Below are 21,765 nucleotides of genomic sequence, written 5' to 3'. Positions count from 1 at the left end.
CCTAGTGAGTGACACTTACACCCAACCCTGCCCAGCTTAGTGAGTGACTCTCACACCCAACCCTGCCCAGCTTAGTGAGTGACTCTCACACCCAACCCTGCCCAGCCTAGTGAGTGACACTCACACCCAACTCTGCCCAGCCTTGTGAGTGACTCTCACACCCAACCCTGCCCGGCCTAGTGAGTGACTCTCACACCCAACCCTGCCTGGCCTAGTGAGTGACACTCACACCCAACCCTGCCCAGCCTAGTGAGTGACTCTCACACCCAACCCTGACCAGCCTAGTGAGTGACACTCAGACCCAACCCTGCCCAGCCTAGTGAGTGACACTCACACCCAATCCTGCTTGGCCTAGTGAGTGACTCTCACACCCAACCCTGCCCGGCCTAGTGAGTGACTCTCACACCCAACCCTGCCTGGCCTAGTGAGTGACACTCACACCCAACCCTGCCTGGCCTAGTGAGTGACTCTCACACCCAACCATGTCCAGCCTAGTGAGTGACACTCACACCCAACCCTGCGCAGCCTAGTGAGTGACACTCACACCCAACCCTGCCCAGCCTTGTGAGTGACTCTCACACCCAACCCTGCCCGTCCTAGTGAGTGACTCTCACACCCAACCCTGCCTGGCCTAGTGAGTGACACTCACACCCAACCCTGCCTGGCCTAGTGAGTGACTCTCACACCCAACCCTGCCCAGTCTAGTGAGTGACTCTCACACCCAACCCTGCCCAGCCTAGTGAGTGACACTCACACACAATCCTGCCTGGCCTAGTGAGTGACTCTCACACCCAACCCTGCCCAGCCTAGTGAGTGACTCTCACACCCCACCCTGCCCAGCCTTGTGAGTGACTCTCACTCCCAACCCTGCCCGGCCTAGTGAGTGACTCTCACACCCAACCCTGCCTGGCCTAGTGAGTGACACTCACACCCAACTCTGCCTGGCCTAGTGAGTGACTCTCACACCCAACCCTGCCCAGCCTAGTGAGTGACTCTCACACCCAACCCTGCCCAGCCTAGTGAGTGACACTCAGACCCAACCCTGCCCAGCCTAGATAGTGACACTCACACCCAACCCTGCCCAGCCTAGTGAGTGACACTCAGACCCAACCCTGCCCAGCCTAGTGAGTGACTCTCACCCAACCCTGCCCAGCCTAGTGAGTGACACTCACACCCAATCCTGCCCAGCCTAGTGAGTGACACTCACACCCAAACCTGCTCAGCCTAGTGAGTGACTCTCACCCAACCCTGCCCAGCCTAGTGAGTGACACTCACTACCAATCCTGCCAGCCTAGTGAGTGACACACCCAACCCTGCCCAGCCTAGTGAGTGACACTCACACCCAACCCTGCCCAGCCTAGTGAGTGACACTCACACCCAACTCTGCCCAGCCTAGTGAGTGACTCTCACACCCAACCCTGCCCAGCCTAGTGAGTGACTCTCACACCCAACCCTGCCCAGCCTAGTGAGTGACACTCAGACCCAACCCTGCCCAGCCTAGTGAGTGACACTCACACCCAATCCTGCTTGGCCTAGTGAGTGACACTCACACCCAATCCTGCTTGGCCTAGTGAGTGACTCTCACACCCAACCCTGCCCAGCCTAGTGAGTGACTGTCACCCAACCCTGCCCAGCCTAGTGAGTGACACTCACACCCAACCCTGCCCAGCCTAGTGAGTGACACTCACACCCAACCCTGCCCAGATTAGTGAGTGACTCTCACACCCAACCCTGCCCAGCCTAGTGAGTGACACTCACACCCAACCCTGCCCGGCCTCGTGAGTGACTCTCACACCCAACCCTGCCCGGCCTAGTGAGTGACACTCACACCCAACCCTGCCCAGCCTAGTGAGTGACACTCACACCCAACCCTGCCCAGCCTCGTGAGTGACTCTCACACCCAACCCTTCTCAGCTTAGTGAGTGACTCTCACACCCAACCCTGCCCAGCCTAGTGAGTGACACTCAGACCCAACCCTGCCCAGCCTAGATAGTGACACTCACACCCAACCCTGCCCAGCCTAGTGAGTGACACTCAGACCCAACCCTGCCCAGCCTAGTGAGTGACTCTCACCCAACCCTGCCCAGCCTAGTGAGTGACACTCACACCCAATCCTGCCCAGCCTAGTGAGTGACACTCACACCCAAACCTGCTCAGCCTAGTGAGTGACTCTCACCCAACCCTGCCCAGCCTAGTGAGTGACACTCACTACCAATCCTGCCAGCCTAGTGAGTGACACACCCAACCCTGCCCAGCCTAGTGAGTGACACTCACACCCAACCCTGCCCAGCCTAGTGAGTGACACTCACACCCAACTCTGCCCAGCCTAGTGAGTGACTCTCACACCCAACCCTGCCCAGCCTAGTGAGTGACTCTCACACCCAACCCTGCCCAGCCTAGTGAGTGACACTCAGACCCAACCCTGCCCAGCCTAGTGAGTGACACTCACACCCAATCCTGCTTGGCCTAGTGAGTGACACTCACACCCAATCCTGCTTGGCCTAGTGAGTGACTCTCACACCCAACCCTGCCCAGCCTAGTGAGTGACACTCACACCCAACCCTGCCCAGCCTAGTGAGTGACACTCACACCCAACCCTGCCCAGATTAGTGAGTGACTCTCACACCCAACCCTGCCCAGCCTAGTGAGTGACACTCACACCCAACCCTGCCCGGCCTCGTGAGTGACTCTCACACCCAACCCTGCCCGGCCTAGTGAGTGACACTCACACCCAACCCTGCCCAGCCTAGTGAGTGACACTCACACCCAACCCTGCCCAGCCTCGTGAGTGACTCTCACACCCAACCCTTCTCAGCTTAGTGAGTGACTCTCACACCCAACCCTGCCCAGCCTAGTGAGTGACACTCACACCCAACTCTGCCCAGCCTTGTGAGTGACTCTCACCCAACCCTGCCCAGCCTAGTGAGTGACACTCACACCCAACCCTGCCCAACTTAGTGAGTGACTCTCACACCAAACCCTGCCCAGCCTAGTGAGTGACACACCCAACTCTGCCCAGCCTTGTGAGTGACTCTCACACCCAACCCTGCCCAGCCTAGTGAGTGACTCTCACACCCAACCCTGCCTGGCCTAGTGAGTGACACTCACACCCATCCCTGCCCAGCCTAGTGAGTGACTCTCACACCCAACCCTGCCCAGCCTAGTGAGTGACACTCACACCCAATCCTGCTTGGCCTAGTGAGTGACTCTCACACCCAACCCTGCCCAGCCTAGTGAGTGACACTCACACCCAATCCTGCCCAGCCTAGTGAGTGACACTCACACCCAACCCTGCCCAGCCTAGTGAGTGACACTCACACCCAACCCTGCCCAGCCTAGTGAGTGACACTCACACCCAACCCTCTTCGGCCTAGTGAGTGACACTCACACTCAACCCTGCCCAGCCTAGTGAGTGACTCTCACACCCAACCCTGCCCAGCCTAGTGAGTGACACTCACACACAAACCTGCCCAGCCTAGTGAGTGACTCTCACACCCAACCCTGCCCAGCCTAGTGAGTGACACTCACACCCAACCCTGCCCAGCTTAGTGAGTGACTCTCACACCCAACCCTGCCCAGCCTAGTGAGTGACACTCACACCCAACCCTGCCCAGCCTAGTGAGTGACACTCACACCCAACCCTGCCCAGCCTTGTCAGTGACTCTCACACCCAACCCTGCCCGGCCTAGTGAGTGACTCTCACACCCAACCCTGCCCGGCCTAGTGAGTGACTCTCACACCCAACCCTGCCTGGCCTAGTGAGTGACTCTCACACCCAACCCTGCCCAGCCTAGTGAGTGACTCTCACACCCAACCCTGCCCAGCCTATTGACTGACTCTCACACCCAACCCTGCCCAGCCTAGTGAGTGACTCTCACACCCAACCCTGCCCAGCCTAGTGAGTGACACTCACACCCAACCCTGCCCAGCCTAGTGAGTGACACTCACACCCAACCCTCCCCGGCCTAGTGAGTGACACTCACACTCAACCCTGCCCAGCCTAGTGAGTGACTCTCACACCCAACCCTGCCCAGCCTAGTGAGTGACACTCACACACAAACCTGCCCAGCCTAGTGAGTGACTCTCACACCCAACCCTGCCCAGCCTAGTGAGTGACACTCACACCCAACCCTGCCCAGCTTAGTGAGTGACTCTCACACCCAACCCTGCCCAGCCTAGTGAGTGACACTCACACCCAACCCTGCCCAGCCTAGTGAGTGACACTCACACCCAACCCTGCCCAGCCTTGTCAGTGACTCTCACACCCAACCCTGCCCGGCCTAGTGAGTGACTCTCACACCCAACCCTGCCCGGCTTAGTGAGTGACTCTCACACCCAACCCTGCCTGGCCTAGTGAGTGACTCTCACACCCAACCCTGCCCAGCCTAGTGAGTGACTCTCACACCCAACCCTGCCCAGCCTATTGACTGACTCTCACACCCAACCCTGCCCAGCCTAGTGAGTGACTCTCACACCCAACCCTGCCCAGCCTAGTGAGTGACACTCACACCCAACTCTGCCCAGCCTTGTGAGTGACTCTCACCCAACCCTGCCCAGCCTAGTGAGTGACACTCACACCCAACCCTGCCCAACTTAGTGAGTGACTCTCACACCAAACCCTGCCCAGCCTAGTGAGTGACACACCCAACTCTGCCCAGCCTTGTGAGTGACTCTCACACCCAACCCTGCCCAGCCTAGTGAGTGACTCTCACACCCAACCCTGCCTGGCCTAGTGAGTGACACTCACACCCATCCCTGCCCAGCCTAGTGAGTGACTCTCACACCCAACCCTGCCCAGCCTAGTGAGTGACACTCACACCCAATCCTGCTTGGCCTAGTGAGTGACTCTCACACCCAACCCTGCCCAGCCTAGTGAGTGACACTCACACCCAATCCTGCCCAGCCTAGTGAGTGACACTCACACCCAACCCTGCCCAGCCTAGTGAGTGACACTCACACCCAACCCTGCCCAGCCTAGTGAGTGACACTCACACCCAACCCTCCCCGGCCTAGTGAGTGACACTCACACTCAACCCTGCCCAGCCTAGTGAGTGACTCTCACACCCAACCCTGCCCAGCCTAGTGAGTGAAACTCACACACAAACCTGCCCAGCCTAGTGAGTGACACTCACACCCAACCCTGCCCAGCCTTGTCAGTGACTCTCACACCCAACCCTGCCCGGCCTAGTGAGTGGCTCTCACACCCAACCCTGCCCGGCCTAGTGAGTGACTCTCACACCCAACCCTGCCTGGCCTAGTGAGTGACTCTCACACCCAACCCTGCCCAGCCTAGTGAGTGACTCTCACACCCAACCCTGCCCAGCCTATTGACTGACTCTCACACCCAACCCTGCCCAGCCTAGTGAGTGACTCTCACACCCAACCCTGCCCAGCCTAGTGAGTGACACTCACACCCAACTCTGCCCAGCCTTGTGAGTGACTCTCACCCAACCCTGCCCAGCCTAGTGAGTGACACTCACACCCAACCCTGCCCAACTTAGTGAGTGACTCTCACACCAAACCCTGCCCAGCCTAGTGAGTGACACACCCAACTCTGCCCAGCCTTGTGAGTGACTCTCACACCCAACCCTGCCCAGCCTAGTGAGTGACTCTCACACCCAACCCTGCCTGGCCTAGTGAGTGACACTCACACCCATCCCTGCCCAGCCTAGTGAGTGACTCTCACACCCAACCCTGCCCAGCCTAGTGAGTGACACTCACACCCAATCCTGCTTGGCCTAGTGAGTGACTCTCACACCCAACCCTGCCCAGCCTAGTGAGTGACACTCACACCCAATCCTGCCCAGCCTAGTGAGTGACACTCACACCCAACCCTGCCCAGCCTAGTGAGTGACACTCACACCCAACCCTGCCCAGCCTAGTGAGTGACACTCACACCCAACCCTCCCCGGCCTAGTGAGTGACACTCACACTCAACCCTGCCCAGCCTAGTGAGTGACTCTCACACCCAACCCTGCCCAGCCTAGTGAGTGACACTCACACACAAACCTGCCCAGCCTAGTGAGTGACTCTCACACCCAACCCTGCCCAGCCTAGTGAGTGACACTCACACCCAACCCTGCCCAGCTTAGTGAGTGACTCTCACACCCAACCCTGCCCAGCCTAGTGAGTGACACTCACACCCAACCCTGCCCAGCCTAGTGAGTGACACTCACACCCAACCCTGCCCAGCCTTGTCAGTGACTCTCACACCCAACCCTGCCCGGCCTAGTGAGTGACTCTCACACCCAACCCTGCCCGGCCTAGTGAGTGACTCTCACACCCAACCCTGCCTGGCCTAGTGAGTGACTCTCACACCCAACCCTGCCCAGCCTAGTGAGTGACTCTCACACCCAACCCTGCCCAGCCTATTGACTGACTCTCACACCCAACCCTGCCCAGCCTAGTGAGTGACTCTCACACCCAATCCTGCCCAGCCTAGTGAGTGACACTCACACCCAATCCTGCCTGGCCTAGTGAGTGACTCTCACTCCCAACCCTGCCCAGCCTAGTGAGTGACACTCAGACCCAACCCTGCCCAGCCTAGTGAGTGACACTCACACCCAATCCTGCCTGACCTAGTGAGTGACTCTCACACCCATCCCTGCCCAGCCTAGTGTGTGACACTCACACCCAACTCTGCCCAGCCTAGTGAGTGACACTCACACCCAATCCTGCCTGGCCTAGTGAGTGACTCTCACACCCAACCCTGCCCAGCCTAGTGAGTGACACTCAGACCCAACCCTGCCCAGCCTAGTGAGTGACACTCACACTCAACCCTGCCCAGCCTAGTGAGTGACTCTCACACCCAACCCTGCCCAGCCTAGTGAGTGACACTCACACCCAACCCTGCCCAGCCTAGTGAGTGACACTCACACCCAATCCTGCCTGACCTAGTGAGTGACACTCACACCCAATCCTGCCTTGCCTAGTGAGTGACACTCAGACCCAACCCTGCCCAGCCTAGTGAGTGACACTCAGACCCAATCCTGCCTGACCTAGTGAGTGACTCTCACACCCAACCCTGCCCAGCCTAGTCAGTGACTCTCACACCCAATCCTGCCCAGCCTAGTGAGTGACACTCACACCCAATCCTGCCTGGCCTAGTGAGTGACTCTCACTCCCAACCCTGCCCAGCCTAGTGAGTGACACTCAGACCCAACTCTGCCCAGCCTAGTGAGTCACACTCACACCCAATCCTGCCTGGCCTAGTGAGTCACTCTCACACCCAACCCTGCCCAGCCTAGTGAGTGACACTCAGACCCAACCCTGCCCAGCCTAGTGAGTGACACTCACACCCAATCCTGCCTGACCTAGTGAGTGACTCTCACACCCATCCCTGCCCAGCCTAGTGAGTGACACTCACACCCAACTCTGCCCAGCCTAGTGATTGACACTCACACCCAATCCTGCCTGGCCTAGTGAGTGACTCTCACACCCAACCCTGCCCAGCCTAGTGAGTGACACTCACACTCAACCCTGCCCAGCCTAGTGAGTGACTCTCACACCCAACCCTGCCCAGCCTAGTGAGTGACACTCACACCCAACCCTGCCCAGCCTAGTGAGTGACACTCACACCCAATCCTGCCTGACCTAGTGAGTGACACTCACACCCAATCCTGCCTTGCCTAGTGAGTGACACTCAGACCCAACCCTGCCCAGCCTAGTGAGTGACACTCAGACCCAATCCTGCCTGACCTAGTGAGTGACTCTCACACCCAACCCTGCCCAGCCTAGTGAGTGACTCTCACACCCAATCCTGCCCAGCCTAGTGAGTGACACTCACACCCAATCCTGCCTGGCCTAGTGAGTGACACTCACACCCAACCCTGCCCAGCCTAGTGAGTGACACTCACACCCAACTCTGCCCAGCCTTGTGAGTGACTCTCACCCAACCCTGCCCAGCCTAGTGAGTGACACTCACACCCAACCCTGCCCAACTTAGTGAGTGACTCTCACACCAAACCCTGCCCAGCCTAGTGAGTGACACACCCAACTCTGCCCAGCCTTGTGAGTGACTCTCACACCCAACCCTGCCCAGCCTAGTGAGTGACTCTCACACCCAACCCTGCCTGGCCTAGTGAGTGACACTCACACCCATCCCTGCCCAGCCTAGTGAGTGACTCTCACACCCAACCCTGCCCAGCCTAGTGAGTGACACTCACACCCAATCCTGCTTGGCCTAGTGAGTGACTCTCACACCCAACCCTGCCCAGCCTAGTGAGTGACACTCACACCCAATCCTGCCCAGCCTAGTGAGTGACACTCACACCCAACCCTGCCCAGCCTAGTGAGTGACACTCACACCCAACCCTGCCCAGCCTAGTGAGTGACACTCACACCCAACCCTCCCCGGCCTAGTGAGTGACACTCACACTCAACCCTGCCCAGCCTAGTGAGTGACTCTCACACCCAACCCTGCCCAGCCTAGTGAGTGAAACTCACACACAAACCTGCCCAGCCTAGTGAGTGACACTCACACCCAACCCTGCCCAGCCTTGTCAGTGACTCTCACACCCAACCCTGCCCGGCCTAGTGAGTGGCTCTCACACCCAACCCTGCCCGGCCTAGTGAGTGACTCTCACACCCAACCCTGCCTGGCCTAGTGAGTGACTCTCACACCCAACCCTGCCCAGCCTAGTGAGTGACTCTCACACCCAACCCTGCCCAGCCTATTGACTGACTCTCACACCCAACCCTGCCCAGCCTAGTGAGTGACTCTCACACCCAACCCTGCCCAGCCTAGTGAGTGACACTCACACCCAACTCTGCCCAGCCTTGTGAGTGACTCTCACCCAACCCTGCCCAGCCTAGTGAGTGACACTCACACCCAACCCTGCCCAACTTAGTGAGTGACTCTCACACCAAACCCTGCCCAGCCTAGTGAGTGACACACCCAACTCTGCCCAGCCTTGTGAGTGACTCTCACACCCAACCCTGCCCAGCCTAGTGAGTGACTCTCACACCCAACCCTGCCTGGCCTAGTGAGTGACACTCACACCCATCCCTGCCCAGCCTAGTGAGTGACTCTCACACCCAACCCTGCCCAGCCTAGTGAGTGACACTCACACCCAATCCTGCTTGGCCTAGTGAGTGACTCTCACACCCAACCCTGCCCAGCCTAGTGAGTGACACTCACACCCAATCCTGCCCAGCCTAGTGAGTGACACTCACACCCAACCCTGCCCAGCCTAGTGAGTGACACTCACACCCAACCCTGCCCAGCCTAGTGAGTGACACTCACACCCAACCCTCCCCGGCCTAGTGAGTGACACTCACACTCAACCCTGCCCAGCCTAGTGAGTGACTCTCACACCCAACCCTGCCCAGCCTAGTGAGTGACACTCACACACAAACCTGCCCAGCCTAGTGAGTGACTCTCACACCCAACCCTGCCCAGCCTAGTGAGTGACACTCACACCCAACCCTGCCCAGCTTAGTGAGTGACTCTCACACCCAACCCTGCCCAGCCTAGTGAGTGACACTCACACCCAACCCTGCCCAGCCTAGTGAGTGACACTCACACCCAACCCTGCCCAGCCTTGTCAGTGACTCTCACACCCAACCCTGCCCGGCCTAGTGAGTGACTCTCACACCCAACCCTGCCCGGCCTAGTGAGTGACTCTCACACCCAACCCTGCCTGGCCTAGTGAGTGACTCTCACACCCAACCCTGCCCAGCCTAGTGAGTGACTCTCACACCCAACCCTGCCCAGCCTATTGACTGACTCTCACACCCAACCCTGCCCAGCCTAGTGAGTGACTCTCACACCCAATCCTGCCCAGCCTAGTGAGTGACACTCACACCCAATCCTGCCTGGCCTAGTGAGTGACTCTCACTCCCAACCCTGCCCAGCCTAGTGAGTGACACTCAGACCCAACCCTGCCCAGCCTAGTGAGTGACACTCACACCCAATCCTGCCTGACCTAGTGAGTGACTCTCACACCCATCCCTGCCCAGCCTAGTGTGTGACACTCACACCCAACTCTGCCCAGCCTAGTGAGTGACACTCACACCCAATCCTGCCTGGCCTAGTGAGTGACTCTCACACCCAACCCTGCCCAGCCTAGTGAGTGACACTCAGACCCAACCCTGCCCAGCCTAGTGAGTGACACTCACACTCAACCCTGCCCAGCCTAGTGAGTGACTCTCACACCCAACCCTGCCCAGCCTAGTGAGTGACACTCACACCCAACCCTGCCCAGCCTAGTGAGTGACACTCACACCCAATCCTGCCTGACCTAGTGAGTGACACTCACACCCAATCCTGCCTTGCCTAGTGAGTGACACTCAGACCCAACCCTGCCCAGCCTAGTGAGTGACACTCAGACCCAATCCTGCCTGACCTAGTGAGTGACTCTCACACCCAACCCTGCCCAGCCTAGTCAGTGACTCTCACACCCAATCCTGCCCAGCCTAGTGAGTGACACTCACACCCAATCCTGCCTGGCCTAGTGAGTGACTCTCACTCCCAACCCTGCCCAGCCTAGTGAGTGACACTCAGACCCAACTCTGCCCAGCCTAGTGAGTCACACTCACACCCAATCCTGCCTGGCCTAGTGAGTCACTCTCACACCCAACCCTGCCCAGCCTAGTGAGTGACACTCAGACCCAACCCTGCCCAGCCTAGTGAGTGACACTCACACCCAATCCTGCCTGACCTAGTGAGTGACTCTCACACCCATCCCTGCCCAGCCTAGTGAGTGACACTCACACCCAACTCTGCCCAGCCTAGTGATTGACACTCACACCCAATCCTGCCTGGCCTAGTGAGTGACTCTCACACCCAACCCTGCCCAGCCTAGTGAGTGACACTCACACTCAACCCTGCCCAGCCTAGTGAGTGACTCTCACACCCAACCCTGCCCAGCCTAGTGAGTGACACTCACACCCAACCCTGCCCAGCCTAGTGAGTGACACTCACACCCAATCCTGCCTGACCTAGTGAGTGACACTCACACCCAATCCTGCCTTGCCTAGTGAGTGACACTCAGACCCAACCCTGCCCAGCCTAGTGAGTGACACTCAGACCCAATCCTGCCTGACCTAGTGAGTGACTCTCACACCCAACCCTGCCCAGCCTAGTGAGTGACTCTCACACCCAATCCTGCCCAGCCTAGTGAGTGACACTCACACCCAATCCTGCCTGGCCTAGTGAGTGACTCTCACTCCCAACCCTGCCCAGCCTAGTGAGTGACACTCAGACCCAACCCTGCCCAGCCTAGTGAGTGACACTCAGACCCAATCCTGCCTGACCTAGTGAGTGACTCTCACACCCAACCCTGCCCAGCCTAGTGAGTGACTCTCACACCCAATCCTGCCCAGCCTAGTGAGTGACACTCACACCCAATCCTGCCTGGCCTAGTGAGTGACTCTCACTCCCAACCCTGCCCAGCCTAGTGAGTGACTCTCACACCCAACCCTGCCCAGCCTATTGAGTGACACTCACACACAAACCTGCCCAGCCTAGTGAGTGACTCTCACACCCAACCCTGCCCAGCCTAGTGAGTGACACTCACACCCAACCCTGCCCAGCTTAGTGAGTGACTCTCACACCCAACCCAACCCTGCCCAGCCTAGTGAGTGACACTCACACCCAACCCTGCCCAGCCTAGTGAGTGACACTCACACCCAACCCTGCCCAGCCTTGTCAGTGACTCTCACACCCAACCCTGCCCGGCCTAGTGAGTGACTCTCACACCCAACCCTGCCCGGCCTAGTGAGTGACTCTCACACCCAACCTTGCCTGGCCTAGTGAGTGACTCTCACACCCAACCCTGCCCAGCCTAGTGAGTGACTCTCACACCCAACCCTGCCCAGCCTATTGACTGACTCTCACACCCAACCCTGCCCAGCCTAGTGAGTGACTCTCACACCCAATCCTGCCCAGCCTAGTGAGTGACACTCACACCCAATCCTGCCTGGCCTAGTGAGTGACTCTCACTCCCAACCCTGCCCAGCCTAGTGAGTGACACTCAGACCCAACCCTGCCCAGCCTAGTGAGTGACACTCAGACCCAATCCTGCCTGACCTAGTGAGTGACTCTCACACCCAACCCTGCCCAGCCTAGTGAGTGACTCTCACACCCAATCCTGCCCAGCCTAGTGAGTGACACTCACACCCAATCCTGCCTGGCCTAGTGAGTGACTCTCACACCCAACCCTGCCCAGCCTAGTGAGTGACACTCAGACCCAACCCTGCCCAGCCTAGTGAGTGACACTCACACTCAACCCTGCCCAGCCTAGTGAGTGACTCTCACACCCAACCCTGCCCAGCCTAGTGAGTGACACTCACACCCAACCCTGCCCAGCCTAGTGAGTGACACTCACACCCAATCCTGCCTGACCTAGTGAGTGACACTCACACCCAATCCTGCCTTGCCTAGTGAGTGACTCTCACACCCAACCCTGCCCAGCCTAGTGAGTGACTCTCACACCCAATCCTGCCCAGCCTAGTGAGTGACACTCACACCCAATCCTGCCTGGCCTAGTGAGTGACTCTCACTCCCAACCCTGCCCAGCCTAGTGAGTGACACTCAGACCCAACTCTGCCCAGCCTAGTGAGTGACACTCACACCCAATCCTGCCTGGCCTAGTGAGTCACTCTCACACCCAACCCTGCCCAGCCTAGTGAGTGACACTCAGACCCAACCCTGCCCAGCCTAGTGAGTGACACTCACACCCAATCCTGCCTGACCTAGTGAGTGACTCTCACACCCATCCCTGCCCAGCCTAGTGAGTGACACTCACACCCAACTCTGCCCAGCCTAGCGAGTGACACTCACACCCAATCCTGCCTGGCCTAGTGAGTGACTCTCACACCCAACCCTGCCCAGCCTAGTGAGTGACACTCACACTCAACCCTGCCCAGCCTAGTGAGTGACTCTCACACCCAACCCTGCCCAGCCTAGTGAGTGACACTCACACCCAACCCTGCCCAGCCTAGTGAGTGACACTCACACCCAATCCTGCCTGACCTAGTGAGTGACACTCACACCCAATCCTGCCTTGCCTAGTGAGTGACACTCAGACCCAACCCTGCCCAGCCTAGTGAGTGACACTCAGACCCAATCCTGCCTGACCTAGTGAGTGACTCTCACACCCAACCCTGCCCAGCCTAGTGAGTGACTCTCACACCCAATCCTGCCCAGCCTAGTGAGTGACACTCACACCCAATCCTGCCTGGCCTAGTGAGTGACTCTCACTCCCAACCCTGCCCAGCCTAGTGAGTGACACTCAGACCCAACCCTGCCCAGCCTAGTGAGTGACACTCAGACCCAATCCTGCCTGACCTAGTGAGTGACTCTCACACCCAACCCTGCCCAGCCTAGTGAGTGACTCTCACACCCAATCCTGCCCAGCCTAGTGAGTGACACTCACACCCAATCCTGCCTGGCCTAGTGAGTGACTCTCACTCCCAACCCTGCCCAGCCTAGTGAGTGACACTCAGACCCAACCCTGCCCAGCCTAGTGAGTGACACTCACACCCAATCCTGCCTGACCTAGTGAGTGACACTCACACCCAATCCTGCCTTGCCTAGTGAGTGACACTCAGACCCAACCCTGCCCAGCCTAGTGAGTGACACTCAGACCCAATCCTGCCTGACCTAGTGAGTGACTCTCACACCCAACCCTGCCCAGCCTAGTGAGTGACTCTCACACCCAATCCTGCCCAGCCTAGTGAGTGACACTCACACCCAATCCTGCCTGGCCTAGTGAGTGACTCTCACTCCCAACCCTGCCCAGCCTAGTGAGTGACACTCAGACCCAACTCTGCCCAGCCTAGTGAGTGACACTCACACCCAATCCTGCCTGGCCTAGTGAGTCACTCTCACACCCAACCCTGCCCAGCCTAGTGAGTGACACTCAGACCCAACCCTGCCCAGCCTAGTGAGTGACACTCACACCCAATCCTGCCTGACCTAGTGAGTGACTCTCACACCCATCCCTGCCCAGCCTAGTGAGTGACACTCACACCCAACTCTGCCCAGCCTAGTGAGTGACACTCACACCCAATCCTGCCTGGCCTAGTGAGTGACTCTCACACCCAACCCTGCCCAGCCTAGTGAGTGACACTCACACTCAACCCTGCCCAGCCTAGTGAGTGACTCTCACACCCAACCCTGCCCAGCCTAGTGAGTGACACTCACACCCAACCCTGCCCAGCCTAGTGAGTGACACTCACACCCAATCCTGCCTGACCTAGTGAGTGACACTCACACCCAATCCTGCCTTGCCTAGTGAGTGACACTCAGACCCAACCCTGCCCAGCCTAGTGAGTGACACTCAGACCCAATCCTGCCTGACCTAGTGAGTGACTCTCACACCCAACCCTGCCCAGCCTAGTGAGTGACTCTCACACCCAATCCTGCCCAGCCTAGTGAGTGACACTCACACCCAATCCTGCCTGGCCTAGTGAGTGACTCTCACTCCCAACCCTGCCCAGCCTAGTGAGTGACACTCAGACCCAATCCTGCCTGACCTAGTGAGTGACTCTCACACCCAACCCTGCCCAGCCTAGTGAGTGACTCTCACACCCAATCCTGCCCAGCCTAGTGAGTGACACTCACACCCAATCCTGCCTGGCCTAGTGAGTGACTCTCACTCCCAACCCTGCCCAGCCTAGTGAGTGACACTCAGACCCAACCCTGCCCAGCCTAGTGAGTGACACTCACACCCAATCCTGCCTGACCTAGTGAGTGACTCTCACACCCATCCCTGCCCAGCCTAGTGAGTGACACTCACACCCAACTCTGCCCAGCCTAGTGAGTGACACTCACACCCAATCCTGCCTGGCCTAGTGAGTGACTCTCACACCCAACCCTGCCCAGCCTAGTGAGTGACTCTCACACCCAATCCTGCCCAGCCTAGTGAGTGACACTAACACCCAATCCTGCCTGGCCTAGTGAGTGACTCTCACTCCCAACCCTGCCCAGCCTAGTGAATGACTCTCACAAAGACACACAAGTGCATATACATATATATACACAAGCATCCCCCTTGTAGCCGTTAACACATTGTGAGGGAAAGTACTGTCAGCAATCACCTCTGAAGGCCTGATTGGCACATGAGGGTGTTGGTGGTCTCTCCCCAGTGCTGATGGTTGTACACTGCACCAGGTTCTCATTTAAGGCTGAGTTAACCTCAGAGAAGCTTAGGACCGGTTCAAATATGCACCAATGTTATTGGTCGTAAGCTTGAATTAAACACGGGTCACCGGGTTCGTAGTGCAGAGCACTAACCACCGTGCCACTATTCACCACTTACACACACTCCACTCACACACTCTACAGAACAGAGGGGAAACATAAAAATTGCACGCTCACTCCTTCAGACCCGCACACAACACTCGTTTACGCTCACCGTAGAACACTGGAGAAAGGTAATTTGCGCAGAGAGATGCCCGTGTCGGTAATCGAACCAAGGCACTCCTTGCCGTGAGGGGCGCCACCTCCCACGCGCACGCCCCACATGGGGGCCCCCCTCCGTGTCTGTGCCGCGAGCAGCTGGGACTTGGGCGAGTGGTCCGAGTGCACCCGGACGTGTGGGTCCGGTGTGCAGCACCGCCAGGTGCTGTGCCGCCAGGTGTACGCGGGTCGGGCCTCCGGTGTCCACCCCTCGCGCTGCCGCCACCTACCTGCCCCCGACACGAGCAGCCCGTGCCAGGAGAAGATCTGCAGCGAGTGGCTCGTGCGCGGAGACTGGAGCCCGGTGACTCACGAACACCAGCGACAGTGTCTGTGTGTGGGTGGGGTGTGTGGTGTGTGTGTGGATATAGCGGGAACGATGTGAACCTGACGAACCGAGTTTGATTCCTGCTCACAGCCAACACCAGTGACGAATATCTGAACTGGTCCTGGGCCTCTCCTAGGTCGACTACCTAGTGCGGTGTGTAAATATCGCCACTAAGGAGACGAAGGTGGTAGGGCGTGGTGCTGGCCACCAGCCTCCTCTTGCACCATGCCAGCCCTCATGGGTGCCCAGTAACAGCACTTGCCTCAACAGCCTGCAACAGGCTATACGGGGGATCTTTGTATTTGTCTTTGTGGTGTGTGTGGTGCAGTGAGTGCAGTGCAGGGTGTGTGACACGGTGTGATGCGGTGTGTGTTGTGCGGCATGTGCAGTGCTCGGTGCCGTGCGGCCTGGGCGAGCGGGCGCGTGACGTGGCATGCGTGAGCAATGCCGGGGACTCCGTCCCGGACTCCGAGTGCAACCCGCGACTGCGGCCACCACGAAGCGAGGCGTGCGCCCGGGGCCCCTGCGCCACCAGCTGGTTCCACACGGCGTGGAGCGCCCGGGTAGCTCACCCTCGCCACGTGCCCACCGCAGCGTTCATTAGACACAAAGTGCTTCACACAAATGAACCACGATACCTCGCTGATCTCGTCAAGAAGTGTAAACCATCATCATGCACACTCTGGTCATCGTCGCAGTGGGTTGTGACTGGCCATCGAACAAAGACGGCCACTTCATCGCGTGCTTTTGGATGCGCTTCTGCGGCCGTTTGGAACGCTCTTCTTTCCACTGGAACTGTGTACTTTTAAATCTAGATTAAAAGCTCATTTCTTTAGACCTGCTTTTTGTGTTTAGTCTTTTGTCCTTCCTCTGCACCTCTGATTAGCACCGTTGGCTATGTACAGTGTGAAAGAAGTTCAACACACGTACAGTCTCACTCTTACCGGACCTTCACTGCAACCTGACCATCACCGCAGCCTCACTCTTAGCAGACCCTCACCACAGCTTCACACTCATCACAGCCTCACCACAGCCTCACCAGATGGGTGCTGTGTGCTTGGAGTGTAGAAATTAAAACGTGGCGCATTACTGTGCCGTATCGCATCTTGGTGTGGCGCAATGTGATGCATTGTGGTGGGGTGTGATGCGTTGTCGTGGAGTGTGATGCGTTGTCGTGGAGTGTGATGCGTCGTGGTACGATGTGATGCGTTATGGTGCAGTGTGATGAGTTGTGGTGCGATGCGTTGTGATGTGATGCATTGTGGTGTGGCGTGCCAGGGGGTGATGCGTTCTGGTGTGGTATGATGCGTTGTGGTGTGATGCGTTGTGGTGTGGTGTGATGCGGTGTGATGCGGTGTGATGTGTTTGGATTTGGCGTGCCGTGGGGTGATGCATTGTGATGTGTTGTGGTGTGGTGCGGCAGTGCTCGGGGGATTGCGGTGCGGGCGGTGTGCACACTCGCTCCGTGGTGTGCCTGGCCAGCCAGGCCGGCTCCCTGCCCCTGGGGGGGTGCGGCCCCGAGCGGCCCCCCGCCACACGCGCCTGCACGCCGGGGCCCTGCCCCCCACAAACCGCCTGGTACACGGGTCCCTGGGGACAGGTGGGTCACACGTCAGGCGACCAGCAACAGACAGCACTGTTGTGAAAATAGTACTAGATAAGGGTTATTGACAGGGTCCTTGTATTGAGCAAGATTATTATAACAGCTTGTGGGCGGGGAAAGAGATGAAGGGAGGAAATTCCAACGTGAAGCAGTCAGAGGGAAGAAGCGGAGAGAGAAGCGAGGTGACCTGCAGTGTGGTGAGTGGGTGACTAAGTGCATGGGTAGGTGAGTGAGTGAGTAGGTGAGTGTGCTGTTGTGACCTGCAGTGTGGTGGAGGTTGAACACATGGTGTCCAGAAGCAAGCCCTCAACACAGGTGGAGGAAACAATGAGTGATTGTGGTGATTGTGATGCTGATGGTGGTGGTAACTGTGGTGGTTGTGGTACTGATCGTGGTGATTGTGGTGCAGTGTTCGAGTGAGTGCGGTGCCGGCACCGAGTCGCGGGAGATCATCTGTGTGCGTCGCGAGGGAGAGGGGGAGGTGGTGGTGCCACGGTTGTCGGTGAGGCCGGCACTGGAGTGCTCCGGCCTCGCCCGGCCGCATGGGAGCCGCAGCTGCGAGAGGAGAGCATGCGGCGCACGGTGGTATGGCACGGCCTGGAGCGCGGTGAGGAGCACGGCAACACACAGCCCCAGAACCACCGCACACCACCGTGACAAACGCATCAGGCCCAACTGCACAGCGCTCAAAACCTGTACGTGCCCCGTGACCCCCCCTTCCCCCGCCCCCCCACCATGGGCCCCCCCGCCATGCGCCCCCCACCCCCGTGACCCCCCACCCCCGTGACCCCCAGTGCTCGCGCTCGTGTGGGGGTGGGGTGCGCGTGCGGGAGCTGCGCTGCCTCCACGACGACTTCAGCGGGAGCGCCGCATGCCGAGGATGGCCAGCGGAGAGTGAGGCGTGTGGGGTGGAGCCGTGCCTCACCGTGGCCGGTATACTCACCCGCAGATTACTCGCCCACACTTCACTTACCCACAGCTCACTCGCCTGCAGCTCACTCACCCGCAGCTCACTCACCCGCAGCTCACTCACCCGCAGATTACTCACCCACAGCTCACTCACTCACCCGCAGATCACTCACCCTCAGATCACTCACTCACCCGCAGCTCACTCACCCGCAGCTCACTCACCCGCAGATTACTCACCCACAACTCACTCACTCACCTGCAGATCACTCACCCACAGATCACTCACCCGCAGCTCACTCACTCACCCGCAGCTCACTCACTCACCCGCAGATCACTCACTCACCCGCAGCTCACTCACTCACCCGCAGCTCACTCACCCGCAGCTCACTCACTCACCCGCAGCTCACTCACTCACCCGCAGATCACTCGCCCGCAGCTCACTCACTCACCCGCAGCTCACTCGCCCGCAGCTCACTCACCCGCAGCTCACTCACTCACCCGCAGCTCACTCACCCGCAGCTCACTCACTCACCCGCAGCTCATTCACCCGCAGCTCACTCACCCGCAGATCACTCACTCACCCGCAGCTCACTCACTCACCCACAGCTCACTCACCCGCAGCTCACTCACCCGCAGCTCACTCACTCACCCGCAGCTCACTCACCCGCAGCTCACTCACTCACCCGCAGCTCACTCACTCACCCGCAGCTCACTCACTCACCCGCAGCTCACTCACTCACCCGCAGCTCACTCACTCGCCCACAGCTCACTCACCCACAGCTCACTCACTCACCCGCAGCTCACTCACTCACCCGCAGCTCACTCACCCGCAGCTCACTCACTCACCCGCAGCTCACTCACCCGCAGCTCACTCACTCGCAGCTCACTCACTCGCCCGCAGCTCACTCACCCGCAGCTCACTCACTCACCCGCAGCTCACTCACCCGCAGCTCACTCACTCACCCGCAGCTCACTCACCCGCAGCTCACTCACTCACCCGCAGCTCACTCACTCACCCGCAGCTCACTCACCCGCAGCTCACTCACTCACCCTCAGATCACTCGCCCGCAGCTCACTCACCCGCAGCTCACTCACTCACCCGCAGCTCACTCACTCACCCGCAGATCACTCACCCGCAGATCACTCACCCGCCCGCAGATCACTCACCCACAGCTCACTCACCCGCAGATTACTCACCCGCAGATTACCCGCAGCTCACTCACTCATCCGCAGATCACTCATCCGCAGATTACCCGCAGCTCACTCACTCACCCGCAGATCACGCACCTGCAGATTACTCACCCGCAGCTCATTTTCTCACCCGAGATTACTTGCACGCAGCTCACTCACCCCCACGCAGATCACTCACCCGAGATCACTCACTCACAGGTCACTCACCCACAGCTCATTCACCCGCAGCTCGCTCACTCAGAGCTCACTCACCCAGGTTGCCTGCACACAGGAGCCCACGTTGAGCATCACCTCGCGTGTCATCGCAGGGTCCGCGTGCCAGGACAAGTTCCCCTCGTGCCACGTGGTGGCGCAGGCGCGACTCTGCGCCTACCCCTATTACCGCAGTGCTTGCTGCGCTGCGTGCGCTCACCGCACCGCGCCGCACCACCACCACTACCGGCACTCTGCCGCCACCACGCCTGGGTGAGCCTGCGAGCCGTCACCAACCCCTGCGCCGCTCAGAGAGGGCGAGGGGTTGATTTCGCCTGCTGAGTGAGCCCTGTGCGAGTCACCAAGACCGCCATGCACTCAATGCCACTTCCTGCTGCCCGACTGAGACGCACATGAAGCCAACGGCGCTCACTTCCTGTTTACAGTCCTGCAGAGCCACTGGTGAAAATTCCACATTACCATGTTGGGGACGAGTCTATTCATAGGACAACCACTACTGTCGGCTTCCCCACAAAGTTGGTATCTTTTTAATCGTGTCAGAGGGAAGGATGATGGGCTGGGTCAACCCCTCTACAAGGAATTTGAACTCCCAACCTCCTGAATGCAAGCCGCTCGCTCTACCGTCCCTGGTCAGGTGACCCTGACCGAGTGACGCCTTCACGCGGTTTGCCACGAACCCTCTATGTGGCGCCGCTCCTGCTGCAGTCACGAGGGGAAATTCCTGATGGGACTTCTGCTCTGATGCCAAAACGTGAAACTTTGTGGTTAGAATTTGGCAGCGTTTCCAAGCGCCCAGACCATGGCCAGGGACCGTGCCCACTGACTTGTCACCACAGTTGCGGTGATTGGAGCTCAGCGTGCAGGAAATCTTCCAACCCCGCCCGCACAACCCATGGGAACACCGGGGTTCACCTGGCGAAGGAATTGCATTGCCTTCCGGGAAAAAGGTCGCTGCTCATCGGCAGAACGCGCTGAAAACTGGCGGAGCGAATCCGGCGCTCAGTTACCGCAGCAGAGACCGAGGTCATCAGCCCTGACTTCACTCCAATTGGGGCCACCGCCTGCCCTTGTTTGACCCGGGTTTCAGTCAGGGAATTGGCATCTGTGATCAGGTGGCAGCAATTGATTTGTGCTGAGAGCTGGTACCAGGATTACTGCGTTGACCTCTATCAGAGTAACTGCACAGTGTTGATAGAACCAGGCTGGCAGAAAATTGCCTAGGTTTGCTCTGTGGTGGGGAAGGGGACAGCCCTCGCCGTTCCATCCTGTGGATCTTCTGGGAAGCTGGCTTAAGAGTGTGGGTGACGATCGACACCTGTGTGTATATGGGAACGTGTACATAAGAGGCCTGTGTGTGTGCGTATCTTATGTGTGTGTGTATCCTGTGTATATGGGTGCTGTCGATGTTGACGATGTTTATGATGTGAAAGCTGCTGTATTAAAGCCCCTTCTTTATATTTGTACACGGGGCCCTCTCTTATGATCTTGTTTCTCTAAGAGAAATGGATTCTGGTCATGGTCGTGAAGCTGCCCCACTCATACCGACCCCAACTACCCCTCCCTGCTGCTGCGCGATCATTCTGACGCCCCCTCTCCCAACGATCCCCAAACCAGCCCCACCCCGTGTCTGGGAGGAATGGGCGGGGCCTAAACAGAAAGAGGCGGGGCCTAAAGCAGAAGGAGCAGGGTCTAAAGAGGAAAGGTGCGGAGCCAAAAGAGGAAATGATAATGGGGCCTAAATCGGTGCCTACAGAGGTTAAACTTCCCTTTTCTTTTAATGGCACATAATCAAATACGTGCAGTGGGCAGCAGCAGCAGTGGCACAGCTTCAGTACCACAGATGCGGCCACTGGCCGACGAGTTTGCCTTGACTGCCGAGAGGACTGAGTGAGGCGCTGAGGGTGGGAGGCACAGGGGTGCAGGGGGGTGAGATTCAGGTGGTAGTGCTGTTGAGGCGTGCTTTGTGAGGTGGTGTTGGTGAGGCGTGCACGGTGTGGTAGTACTGGTGTGGTGAGGTAGTGCTGGTGAGGCGTGTGCACGCTTCTCACGCATGCACGAGTGTTGACAGCGCCGCGCGCTGGGGCCTCTTTTATTTACATCGGAGTCCGAGCCGCG

General features: G+C 58.6%; 1 protein-coding gene across 1 annotated transcript in view; it reads left to right on the top strand.

The window, feature by feature from the left end:
• The window catches only part of LOC144935364 (thrombospondin type-1 domain-containing protein 4-like), an 85,738-nt gene extending 64,646 nt beyond the window's left edge, over nt 1-21,092 (top strand). The window contains exons 13-18 of the mRNA XM_078861930.1: nt 15,506-15,710; nt 16,124-16,297; nt 17,158-17,334; nt 17,747-17,944; nt 18,132-18,270; nt 19,746-21,092. Of these exons, the coding sequence (XP_078718056.1) occupies nt 15,506-15,710; nt 16,124-16,297; nt 17,158-17,334; nt 17,747-17,944; nt 18,132-18,270; nt 19,746-19,906 (1,054 nt within the window). The 3' untranslated portion in view covers nt 19,907-21,092. The remainder of the gene's footprint in view (nt 1-15,505; nt 15,711-16,123; nt 16,298-17,157; nt 17,335-17,746; nt 17,945-18,131; nt 18,271-19,745) is intronic.
• The last annotated feature ends 673 nt before the right edge of the window (nt 21,093-21,765 follow it).

Source organism: Lampetra fluviatilis, chromosome 13 (assembly GCF_964198595.1).
Source record: "Lampetra fluviatilis chromosome 13, kcLamFluv1.1, whole genome shotgun sequence".
Lineage (NCBI taxonomy): Eukaryota > Metazoa > Chordata > Hyperoartia > Petromyzontiformes > Petromyzontidae > Lampetra > Lampetra fluviatilis.
This window is presented reverse-complemented; position numbering and strand designations above follow the sequence as displayed.